Source organism: Zeugodacus cucurbitae, chromosome 6 (assembly GCF_028554725.1).
Source record: "Zeugodacus cucurbitae isolate PBARC_wt_2022May chromosome 6, idZeuCucr1.2, whole genome shotgun sequence".
Lineage (NCBI taxonomy): Eukaryota > Metazoa > Arthropoda > Insecta > Diptera > Tephritidae > Zeugodacus > Zeugodacus cucurbitae.
Window position 1 is genome coordinate 20080941 of NC_071671.1, and position 12452 is coordinate 20093392.

The 12452-nt window shown below is 32.0% G+C and overlaps 3 protein-coding genes across 6 annotated transcripts in view; 2 read left to right on the forward strand and 1 right to left on the reverse strand.

The window, feature by feature from the left end:
• LOC105214846 (SH3 domain-binding protein 5 homolog) overlaps positions 1–9015 on the forward strand; it is a 48392-nt gene extending 39377 nt beyond the window's left edge. For all 4 annotated transcript variants that reach the window (XM_011188510.3, XM_054233841.1, XM_011188508.3 and 1 more), the window contains exons 2-5: positions 5805–5867; positions 6660–6837; positions 6899–7101; positions 7162–9015. In XM_011188510.3, the coding sequence (XP_011186812.2) occupies positions 5805–5867; positions 6660–6837; positions 6899–7101; positions 7162–8310 (1593 nt within the window). In that variant the 3' untranslated portion in view covers positions 8311–9015. The remainder of the gene's footprint in view (positions 1–5804; positions 5868–6659; positions 6838–6898; positions 7102–7161) is intronic.
• LOC105214847 (SAM50-like protein CG7639) lies at positions 953–10263 on the reverse strand. The gene is made up of 8 exons (XM_011188512.3): positions 10085–10263; positions 5139–5274; positions 4930–5051; positions 4537–4857; positions 4353–4464; positions 3854–4285; positions 3660–3786; positions 953–2292 (listed from the first exon to the last, which is right to left on the reverse strand). The coding sequence occupies exons 2-8, from the start codon at positions 5196–5198 to the stop codon at positions 2141–2143; spliced, it is 1326 nt and encodes a 441-aa protein (XP_011186814.2). The 5' UTR covers positions 5199–5274; positions 10085–10263; the 3' UTR covers positions 953–2140.
• A 238-nt stretch (positions 10264–10501) lies between these two features.
• LOC105214845 (uncharacterized) lies at positions 10502–12337 on the forward strand. The gene has a single exon (XM_011188507.3). The coding sequence runs from the start codon at positions 10654–10656 to the stop codon at positions 11338–11340; it is 687 nt and encodes a 228-aa protein (XP_011186809.2). The 5' UTR covers positions 10502–10653; the 3' UTR covers positions 11341–12337.
• The last annotated feature ends 115 nt before the right edge of the window (positions 12338–12452 follow it).

Consider the following 12452-nt stretch of genomic DNA (forward strand, 5'->3'; position numbering starts at 1 on the left):
ACATTGCACAGAATAAAAACATGAAAATTAAAAAAAAATATATTAAATAATAAATAATATAATAATAGAATAAATAAGAAATTAATTAATAACAATGAAATTGTTAAATGTGTTGATAGGTGTGTGTGATCCATTTAAATTTTCTTCGTGATCACGTAAAAAACAGCTGAATTCCGGTAAATTACTAAGTACATTTCGTGTAATAAATTCGCTTAAAGTTAATTAATTTTTAATGATAGCAATTAAAAACTAAAGCAAACTCATTACCTCTCTGTAAAAAGCAGTTGTGCTAATTTATTTAAAAATAAAAATAATAAAAAGGTGTATAAAAATAAAAACTGAAACCAAAAATCGAAATTCTATAATACAAAAGCAACATAAATTGTCATAAAAATAGGAAAAAAAACAAATATTAAGAATTAAATATTATACAAAATTAATTAAAAGATATAAAAAAATGCATAATTAGTTGAATAATATTGAAAATAATTAAAAAATTAATAATTAAATGAAATTAAAAAATAAATCAAATATTTTACAAAATAAAGTAGATATTAAAAATATAGAAACCATGTAAAAAAATCAGATATATTTTTATCATCGATTTTTTTGTAAACCTAGCTTATTCCAATTCCACTGTGCAAATTTAAAAATATCGTGATATGTTTGAGCACAACAATTGTAAAGTTTTGCTAAATTACCTTGTTTACTAAAACACTATAAACCATTTTCAAAAACTGAAACAATGCTGAGAACGTATTTAAATTTATAACAAATATTTTAATTATATTTGCCTTTGTCATATTTTTTCATTTTCACAAACGATTTCATTGCGTTTGTTATGCGTGCCACCCAAAGCTATTAAATAACACGCAGCCTTTGTATAGCAGCAACAGCACTAATTTGAATTTTTGTACTCAGCCTGTTTGTTGCGTTCACGTTTATGTAAATAAATTGCTGTCGAATTGTCTAAATAGTTCTCTAAATAACAAAAAAAAAAAGAAGCGCGCTGACCTACTTTTGTTGCACGCCTAGCATCAAGAATAGCTGCGCTTAGCGGGAGTCGGGTCAGTTCGTTGGCTTTATTTTTACCCATCCTGTTCTTTATGATAAATTAAATATCTTCTTTTTTATGACTTTTTAGATTGATGGCAATTGTTTTGGCTAGTTTTTCTTTTTTTTTTTATTGTATACACGTTTTGTGCATTCGCTTCGTTTCGTTTTGAGGGGGGTGTTGAGTGGAAGGTGCGTTTTTTTGTTAATTGTTTTTTGGTGTAATTGACACTGAACTACTATAGTTCTCATTTCGATTTGTTTGATTATTTTTTGGGTATTTTATTTTTGTACATAAAAATTAGGGTGCTACTCTTCTAAACAATCTCTAAAGTTTTCCTGCTATCAATTATTCAACCTTATTCGGAAATTATCTGCCAGCGGTCACTACTAAAATATTAAATTTCACCTTGCTTGAGTTTCGCAACCCCTCGTCTACTGAACGGATAGTCACATTGCTAATTTTTCTAAACTAATTGCTAACTATCTAAACCCGTTATGTGAGGATTTTTAACAAATGTAAACATGCAGTTTAGTTTCGTTTTGTATGTATTTGTTACATTTTAATTTTTGTTTTTTTTTTTAAATTTATTTGATATTTTAACATAAACTTATTTATTTGTTTCGTTTATAATTTAAGTATAGATTTGTATTCGTTTTTAAGTATTTTTGCACATTTTGTGTTTTCAATTTTTTGTTTTTATTAGCACTCATTGCCTTTTGCCCTTTGCACACTACCAAAATTCGTCTTCATCTTTTGTTTTTGTTTTTCATTTACATGCTTTGTATGTCATATGTTGTGTTTATATGTAAGCGTGACTTTTGCCAGGCTTGATTTTAATATTTAACTTACAATTACTATAATAATAACAAACATTAAACAATTAATGTCTTTGAACAGCCAACAAAAAGTGATAATAATAATCTAAACGACAAACGACAGACAAATTAGTGAACGACGAAAGGCTTGCTGCTGCTGCATGTGTGTGTTTAATGGTAGTGTTGGTATTAGTTTTAGTGGTGTTTGCTTGCTGCTAGTCTAACCGACAGTTCTTCCAACGATTGCGTGTCACACCACTAGATTAATTTAGACAAATTCATAGCCAATGCCAAATTGAAAACCATTCACTGGCTTGTCGCTCGCATATTTTCGTACGGGTATGCAGTAATTCATTTCAATGCGTGCACGTTCGGCTAATTTAAATGCTAGGCCAACACCTAAAGCGCTGCGCATGTTTTCTAGAAAAGTACGGAGAAAAAATAAAGAAATATTTTAAAAATTGGTAGACAGACATATTAACATTTTATTGGTTGATATGTTGTATTTAAATTTCTATACTTGCGAACATTAAAATTTCTATAAAAACTCGACATTTTAGAAAAAAAAAAATTTTAAGCTAGTTAACGAAATAATTGTAAATTCGTTTTGATATCGGAAAGAGCTGAATTAGAAACGAAAACTTTAGCTGAGAATAATTGTACGAGGTTAAACCTCCACAGAACATAACTCACAGGTCTCCCCCCTACTAATTGAGAAGTAGCATTCGGAAGGACAAATTTAGTAATGCTTTTTGGAAACTGATCGATATACATAATTATGTGTTATCCAAACTTTTACACTTTTCAATCCATAATCTCTTATTGTTATAGCCAAAATAGTAATTTTTACAATTTTATAGTATTCTATATTTTTATATTACAAATTTATTTACTTATTAATCACATAACATGCAAAGTTTTCGCTAATAAATTCATAAAGTAGAAGCAAAAGTCAGAGCGTCATATGAAATGTATGATTCACCACCGATCAAACGATCAAACCAAAGAGCTCATACTCATGCCCATTTTGTACTAGGTTAGCAATGTAGCATTAATTTCAATGCCCCGTCTCCAAATTAGGACTCATTATAATAATGGAAAACACATGAGCATGTATAACGGTAGTTTGCCTTGAAGAGCTACTAAAATTTTTAGCATTTCGAGTGCTAATCAAACGCCAAAGAGGAGAGCGGCGCGATTCATCAATGCACATCAAGAAAAAAATTTATGTATCCTCCCCCCTAAAAATTTTGCTTAAATTTGGCATACCCTTAATGCTTGACTGAAATTGAAAAGATGAAATATTTTTAAAAGCGCTGAATTTTTTTGAGATTTTAATTAGGCTTAGTGAAGTTTTTTTTAAAAAAAAAAGGAATATGAGAGAAAAATGTTCTATAAAAAAAATAAAGTTTTTACTAAATAATAAATTTTTTTTTTAAATAAAAAAAAAAATAGTTATGTTAATTAAAAATCATTTTGAAATAAGAAAATACTTCAAAATTATTTTGTACTATTAAAATAAATTTTTAAAATTAATAAAAGTTTTTTTTTTATTAATAAAACTATTTGTTTTCCAAAATTAATAACAATATTTTTTTTAAATAATTAAAACTCGAACTACAAGAAACTCAAAATATAATTTAAAGAAAAAACCTTCACACAACATTGCCTTAGAAGCTGAAGAAGGCTTTCAAAATATTACGCAAACTTTTCATAGTTTCAGTTAAAGCAGAAGGTACAACAAATTTAAGCCAAACTCCAAAAAAAAAAAAAAAAATGTAACTTACCTGCTGAGAATGAGTTGAAGCCACCACAATTGTAGAATAAATGTGTACGGAAATTGTTGGCCAAACCCTTGAAAACATGATTGAATGGCAGTGGGCCCCACAAGTGCAGGCCAGTGCACCAATGAGTCTGCAAGCAATAAAAGAAAGTATTTTTTAAATACCAAAGCTTAAATTGCAACTAATGGCATGCTCACCTGCGCGCCGATGGATGTGCCATCCACCACCGGACCAGCGCCACCGTATTTGAAACCTCTCAACGTCAGTGGACCACCACAATAGTATAGACTACTGATTGGCAGTACTGTTGTATTTTTCGTCTCCTTAATAACACCAATGCGACCACAAACTTGTGCCACAAGTCCGGCAACCAATGGCACACTAATCTCACCATGTGTCGTGCTGCTCATGTAGGCCACATTACCGCCCAAACCACAATACTCGTTGACCGATTTCAACATTAGGCCTTGTGTGGGAAATACGGGATTATCGCGCTGATCATAAACTACCGAATAACGCACCAGCGATGCCAATTTGGGACCACAATGCTCACGTATGGCGAATGGCACTTGTTTCGCCAGCAGTGACAGTTCGCGTATGGACGCCTCATACTGTATAGAGTGGGTGAGCTGTGGAGAGAAAAGCAAAACAAAGATTTAAAATATGAAATTATCAAAAATTTTAGTTTGCGCTTACCTCAAAGGGGTAGAGTGAATTCACTGAGAAATCGGCAACGAAACCCAAATTGGCATTTTGAAAGGAGCTCACATCCATGCGGTCCACATGGCGGAAGAGCGAAAAGGAGACTCTGTGTGTCATAAATGTGACAAAATATTTGAAATGTAACCGTAAAAATTATTATTATTTCCCGTCAACTCACTCGGGACGATTCTCCACGAAGCGCGTATGAAAGAATGACTTCCAGAAGCGCAGCTGCAATTCATTGGCGCGTGTTGTGGCATAGGAGCCTTGCAGTGACACGCTCTCACCGCGTCCAAACAAATTCGGTATACTCAGCTCGGTGCGTAGTGAACCCTCATTTTGTCCCACCTCAGTGCCCACAGAGCCAACAAGACGCGACAATTCTTGTCCCTTGAGGGTAATCTCATAGCCATTGGGTGATGCATTCTCGCCCCTACTCACATCCACGCGCACTTGCACATCCTTGAAAATGCCCAATTCATGTAGGTAGGACTTGGCGCTGTAAAAGAGTAAATATTAAATAAAAAAATTAATGAAAAATAAAATGTTGTTTAATTTTAAATGTTATTACTTCATTGATTCAATCATGAGATCTTGAAAATTTCGCGCTTTAAACAGTCCTTCGGCTGCCTTCATCACATAGTCATTGTGTGTGCGCAGCAAACCGCTGACATTTACACGTTCCACATGTGCCTGGCGTGCGTGACAGTGTTAATTAGCATTTATACATACATATATAGTATATTTATATAGGCATAGCTCATAATGTAATTAACTCACTGGTATTTTGGATAAATCCACCTTGGCCTGCTCTTTCACAGTACGCGTGGGTCTCGGCATTTTGCTGTTGATTTATTTGCACTTTATTTTTGTTGTAGACGTTATGTAAATGCGTTAAATGTGGAAGCGAGGAAAGCTGCAAGGAATTTGGAAAAAAAAAATAATTTAATTAAAATGAAAAAAATAATTTAAAACTGAAAATGTATTTTTTGTATTTAGTAGCAAAAAATTATTAAAAATACAAGAAATAATATTAAAAAATATTAATAAAAATAAATCAATAAGAAAAAATAAATAAAATATATTTTTATAATCGTAATATAATTATTGGATGTTTTAACGAATTGAAAAAAAAAAATCATTATTTATTTTAAGAGTTTTTAGAAAAAAGTAATTTGATTAAAATTATAATAAAAAATATTTTAAAAGTGAAATTATTTTGTTTCTATAAAATAAGTACAAAAAATAATTAAAAATATAAATAAAACATATTTTTAGTATCTTAATATAATTGCACGATTTTTAATGAATTTAAAAAATAATAATTTTGTTTTTTTTTTTTTTGTAAATTTTCGTCCTTTTTTTGTTATTTCCTTACTATATTTTAATATATTATATTTTTTAGAAGTGCAATATTTCTAATAAATTTCTTATTTCTCATTACAGATCGAATTGGAGAATCTCAATAGTGCAACAGATGAGATTAATAAACTCGAAATAGAATTAGAGGTAAATAGAAATGGAAAGCCGAATTTCGCAGAGAGATTAAAAATGGAAAATGCCTTGTTTTTTTTTAATTTTAAATTATTGTTAAAATTGAGTAAAAAATAAAATAAAATTGTAAATGTATAATAATTATGCTTTTATGGCTTTAAGATAAAAAATGGAACTAAATTATATAAATTAGTTTTATTCATGTATTAATTAATTTTACGAATTTCTTTTAATTAAATTGAAATTTGTTCAAAGAAAATCAATTTTATAGTTAAAGACATTAATGAATGAATATTAATATTTAGTTTGAGAAAAATGTAAAATAAAAATTGTAAATGTAATTTTTTTTTTTTGGTTTTTAAGAAAAAAAAATGGTACAAATTTTTATTTAATTTAAATAAAATTAGAATTTATTTAAATAAATAAAATTAGAATTTATTTAAATACAATTAAAATTCATTTAAATTAAATTAAAATTTTAATAAAATTAATTTATTAATTTAGTTCCATTTATTTAAATAAAATTAAAATTTATTTTATTTTAATTTTTATTTTTTTTTTATTTTAATTTTATTTGAATAAGACAATTTCATAGAAAAATATATTAATGATAAATTTTTTCTTCCTTTTTAATGTTTTTTTTCTACAATACTGCAAGATATTCACCACATTACTTGCAATAACAATAACAATTTGTAAACTACAAAATTCAATAAATTAATTACATCAGTTTAACACACTGAACCATCAATATTAACAAATAAATTTCAATAGAAAATTATTAATTTTGCATTCATATAATTTCAGGAAGCAAATTCCACCTTTCGCATACTCTTAAATGAATCTACAAGGCGTCTAAAATTGTCATCCAAAAAATTGGGCAGCTGCATTGAGAAGGCACGTCCCTACTATGAGTCATTGGAAAAAGCGCGTGAGGCACAAATTGAGTGTCAGAAGGCGGCAGTGAAATTTCAGCGCGCTAATGGTGAGTTACAAGATAAAAGTAGTAAAATATAAAATACTAATACTACTCTTAATTGCCACAGAAATTCACGCTGCTGCTAAGGAAACCGTGGCTTTAGCCGAACAACGTTTCATGTCCAACTCACATGAGTGGCAATTCGATAATGCCTGGCAGGAAATGTTGAATCATGCCACACAAAAGGTAATGGATGCGGAAAAGCAAAAGGCCGAGTGTCATGCGGAACATCAACAGCGCACGAAGGTCTTCAACACAGCCGAACAAAAGGTGAGCAACATATTTTCTTAATATGTGAAGAACAATTACTTAACTAACTGTACTCCACAGGTACAACAACTGGAAGAACGTTTCCGGCGCAGCATCACCAAGTCACGCCCGTACTTTGAAGAGAAGCAAATCTGTCAAGATCAGTTGCAGACACAAAAGAATCGCATACAGGAGCTACAACAGCAGGTGCAAACGGCGAAGAGCACCTACGCCACAGCGCTGCGCAACCTGGAACGCATCAGCGACGACATACATCGTCAGCGTGGCGACTTTCCACAAATGGGCGCTCCCCCGCCGGGTCCACGTGAACCGGGTGTCGGCGCTGAATTGAATTCGCCTACAACGACCACGCTGCCACCGCTGCCAGACTTCCAATTCGAATTGGAGAAGTGTGATTATCCCTCGATTGCCGGCAGTCAAATATCGCTGAGTGGCAATTCGCAACGTTCCAGCGATTTGGCGAGTGTCAGTACACAGCCTGCCTCCATGAGTCACAGTGCTGCTGGTGATGAATCCGAAACTGAGGAATGCGAGGCGGACTACGCGGATAGCGTCGAATTGAATGGCGTTGTGGATGAACGTGATCTCGAAGAACTGCGTCAGAAGGTGAAAATACTCGCAGTACGTCCCATTGAGGGTGGCGATGGTGAGCAACAGCGCAATGATATGTGGGAGCATGAGCTAACCGCCACCGTCAACAAATTGGATCAATTGATGTTGAGGAATGAGTGTGCGCTCAAACAACAGAAGCAGCTTAAAATCAAACAACAACAGCACCAGCCACAACAGAAACAACCTGAACGTCAAGTGACCGGCGCTGGTGTGCGTCCTGATTCCTTGGGCGCCGAGGCACCAGCACAAATGTACGATATCGTACACGCCAAACCAGCCGCTGTGGTGGAGGAGCTCGACGAAGATGACGTCGATGTGGTTGTGGTAACGGGCAAGGCTGGACCGCTCGTGCAAATCACACATGTCAAGCCGACGCAACAGCAGCCAGTCGATGCTGGTGTGGTCAGTTACCCAGCTACGCCCGAACACGCTGTACAACCGTTGAAGAAATTGCAACAGAAATTGGGTCCCTTGCCAACGGTGAATGTTTCGATGCGCGAATTGCCACTGCTAGCGCGTCTCTCCAATGAAATACTCGACCGTACCGCTAGTAACAACAACAGAGGACGCCAGTTGCGACGACGTTCGCTAGACTAAAGGTCGTCTGTGGGCAGCCAGTTGCGCTGGACTTGGGGTAATTTTAAGCGTGCATTAATGATTAGTGATAAGCGGGGAGCGTAACATGTATTACATGAGTATTGTTTAAAGTAAATACATACATACAAAACTACTATAAATACCTATGCATACGAATAATTTTTTTAAGTTTACATATAAATATATTTGTGAAAAGTATTTATTTTTGTGCAAAAGAGCAGCAGCAAAACATACGCAGTTAAAATTGTTTACCATGTAGAAGTGCAATTCATTTGCAGAAGAAATTAAATGTAATATTTATTTGAAATAATTGTAAAAGTAAAAAAAATAAATAAATATCGATATTATTGTACAATTAATTAATTGTTTATGTAGGATAAAACATTGAGAATAAAAATGAAAGTGCAAATCTCCAATTATCAATACATTAAATAGTTGTATCTTAGTAAACGCTATATCATAGAATACAAAATATGCAATTTTAAAGAGAACAAATTTTAAATTATTGTATTATGAATATTGCAATTAGTCTGTGCATATGAATACACACTTTGCCACAAAAAAAATGCAAAACGAAAATTAATTATGGAAACAACAACTTCAAAGACAGCTACTGTCTGCGAAATCAGAATTTATGAATAAATACTAAAAATTATAATAAGTTTAAAACTGCAGTAAATAAAATCACAATTTAAGAAAAATTTACGATTTTCGTTTTCTTTTGAAGATTATTTCAGAGTATATTGGAGAAAAATTTACGATTTTCGTTTTCTTTTGAAGATTATTTCAGAGTATATTGGAGAGGACAACTGCGGAATGGGGTAAATAACAATTTTTGCATACGCCTAACGTAATAAAAACAACATATAAATTGGAAGATATTTTCTTAAATGGCTCTAACCGTCAATAGAAAATAGGTGATTACATTTGCTGGATGTATGGTGTAAATCGGTTAAGTATACAACTTTAAATAAATACACATTTGAGAACTCTACATAGACAGGAATATTCAATTATCAGCTACAATTCTCTTTTGATTACAATAAACAGACGTCAGGCAAGTAAACGAAGTTTTTATCTAATCGTGCCAGTACTAAACCTATAAACTTTTAGCAAATATCTTTATAAATAGAGATTAAATAATATTACAAGAATTAAGTAATATTATATCATAAAGTCTAAAATATTTATTTTATCCTTATAAGAAATGATAGTTCAGCTAGGTGGGAACTAAGACAGATAGAACTCAATGAACTATCCGCTGCTAACACTATTTCTTTAACAATACTGGTCTAAAGCAATCTTTACAAAATTTACATATTTGTTTATTGCACAAGTCATAAAATAAAATTGTGAGTACACTTGTAAGTATATATGTACATAGCGCGAATATTTATATTTGAAATGCTGCTAATTTTATGACATCATAGTTTTTTTCAGTGGCCTTGGTTAATATTGTGACGTTTGTGAGAAACCAAAAATTTATGGTAAAAAGCAATATTTGAATTACTAAACTCATACGTATGTATGTATGTTTATGCGGCTTAACGCATTCTTATTATGTTGGAGTAAGTCATCAGGTGGTTGCTCCCTACATAGATGGTATGAATGTGAATCTCTGCAGCTTTTAACAATATACTTAAATTGGCAGCAACTCTTATTTAATAATATGAAAACTAATGCTTCACTACAATTCATGCATAATTTATGCTCACATAACTTATTAATTTAATAATTCCCAACTTATATAACCTTAATTTTTCGTTGAGTTTACCTTAAAAATTGTACACGCCAGCTGGTTGTCACACAACTCCAACACTTTGTTTATGCACTTCTGTTTATGTGCTTTACACTACTTTCTTTAAATTAAGCACTTGTTTTTTCTTATTGGCGTTTTTCGGCAAAATTTGTGAAAATCCACATTGCTGCTGAAAAATGCAAAACACACGCGAGCGATACAATTCGGCAAACTATCAAACGGTAATAGCTGTCAGACGAAACAGTTAACAGACAGCTGACAAACAGGAATACACAAATGTATAGAAAAATTATTAATTTTGATGAAGATTTAAAATATGCTTAAGTATTAGTACAAAACGTTATGTCTACATTTTGCTTGATTACGAAGTATAAAAAAATACGAATTGTATATGTAAATTATCTAAAATAAAATAAAAATAACTTTTGTCACAATGCCTTTAAAAGTGGCACCACTCTCCAGGTGAAAGAAACAAAAAAACAGACACCATCGCCCGCCGCCCCCTATAAACAGCTGTTTTAGTTCTATAAACTCAATCCGAAATCACATTGGTCATATATACGTAACCGCTGCATTTTTCACAAATGGCACTTTCACATGGCCGCAAAGAAGAAATTCCCAAAGATGCGGTTATTATTACTGAGGAACAAGCGCTAGCCTATCAGTGGAATGTTATTTCTGGTTGGGAAAATCGCTGGGACGTGTGGAGCTTGCGCTATGGACCCGGCATACTAGGCGCTTTGGCAGCGGCTACAGGCATTTACGTAAACAATCATTATCGTCGTAAATTAAAACTAGGAAGTTATGGCAAGGCATCCACTTACCTACCAATTGTCGTTATACCTGCCATGTTTTCCGTGTTATCACACAAATTTATGGTGCAACGATATGTCATATTGCAACAAGGCAATGAATGTCCACTGTGCTTGCAAGTACGTGCTGGCACCTTACAGGGTGGCTTAGGCGTTTGTTATCCAACAATATTGGCACCGTTCGCAGCCTTCATGTTTGCCACACGCCATTACACATATCGTTTGCCATCCATAACGAAGGAACCACTAGAGGTGTTTAAACTATGGCGGGGCATGACAAGACCTATATTACCAATATTGGGCGCCGCGTTAGCTGGACAAGCAGTTTGTGCTATGTATATTACATATAAAGAACAAATGCAGAATTGGCGTTTACAGTTAAAAATGCAGCATTTAGAACAGTTGGCCGAAGAGAAGCACCAGGAGGAAAAAGCGTTGGAGGCAGCTAAGAATTTTTAACTTAACTGCTTTGTTAGTGTTATTTATTTTTGCATGTACGCAGCGTTGCTGTATGTTAAGAAAATATAAAATATTTTTTAAAGCCAAAATGCGACTACTTATTTTGAAGACCGGTTACTAAAGAGTCTAAGTTTTATGTTAAAACAATTAACTACTTTATGCTGCATCAAAACAACAATGTATTTATTTGTTAAATCGTTAGTACAAAGGTATACTGCGATTTAATAATGACTTAGTAATATTTATTATACAGTTTTTAAATTGTTTTACCACACAAATAAGTTAAGTTAGAATGTTAGACAATAAAAATTAACTTGCTACTTAATAATAACGTTAACATATGCATTTTATGTATTAAATAGTATTTGGACGCGTGGCCACTCGTTTTATAACTCAGACAAATATAATTCATAATTCTTACAGAAATAAAGTATCGTTCAATGTTAAAATAAAGTTATATATTTTCGTTTTTGCTTTTAGTATTTTCGCCGGTTTTCTTAAACATCGATTAGGACTGCAACAATTTTTTTTTAGTATATTCACAATTGCAATAAAATTAATTTAAATACTTTTAAATTCCATAACTCATCACTTTTCAATTAGATTCAATTGGATAATGGGCTTATAAAAACACAAACAAACAGTACATATGTATTTCGAACTATTTCAAACCACATTTTTAAGGAATGTACAGTTTTGTATATTCTGTTGCTAATTTCAAATGTCAATTGCAACATTTCAATATTAATAAACTATTAATTGGGTAATATTAGCATAACTATTGAGATTATATTTTATTATATATGTATGTAGAGCATATTTTGATATTAGTTACTGTAAGGTGTAAAGGAATGAGGGCTATATGTGTATTTGTAAAACTGGTTTTTATTATGCATTTAAATTTTCAATTTGATAATATTCAGTTAGTTATTATATGTGCATATGTTTACGAAGGAGGTATGTATATTATATAATATACTAAATATATATGTATATATATGTAGATAAATGTATAACTATAAATACCTGAAACACACATTTATTACTATCAGCTTCAATTATAGTATTTTCATTAACTTTTCTTTTTATGGAATAAATATTGCAATCACCAA

What these genes read in the sequence shown, in the direction of transcription:
- LOC105214847 (XM_011188512.3), bottom strand. Translation starts at nt 5,198, where the DNA reads ATGCCGAGACCCACGCGTACTGTGAAAGAGCAGGCCAAGGTGGATTTA. An exon ending in TGGATTTATCCAAAATACCA is followed by an intron (nt 5,052 to 5,138) that starts GTGAGTTAATTA and finishes CACGCACGCCAG; the next exon opens with GCACATGTGGAACGTGTAAA. An exon ending in CTTCAACTCATTCTCAGCAG is followed by an intron (nt 2,293 to 3,659) that starts GTAAGTTACATT and finishes GTACTTTTCTAG; the next exon opens with AAAACATGCGCAGCGCTTTA.
- LOC105214845 (XM_011188507.3), top strand. Translation starts at nt 10,654, where the DNA reads ATGGCACTTTCACATGGCCGCAAAGAAGAAATTCCCAAAGATGCGGTT.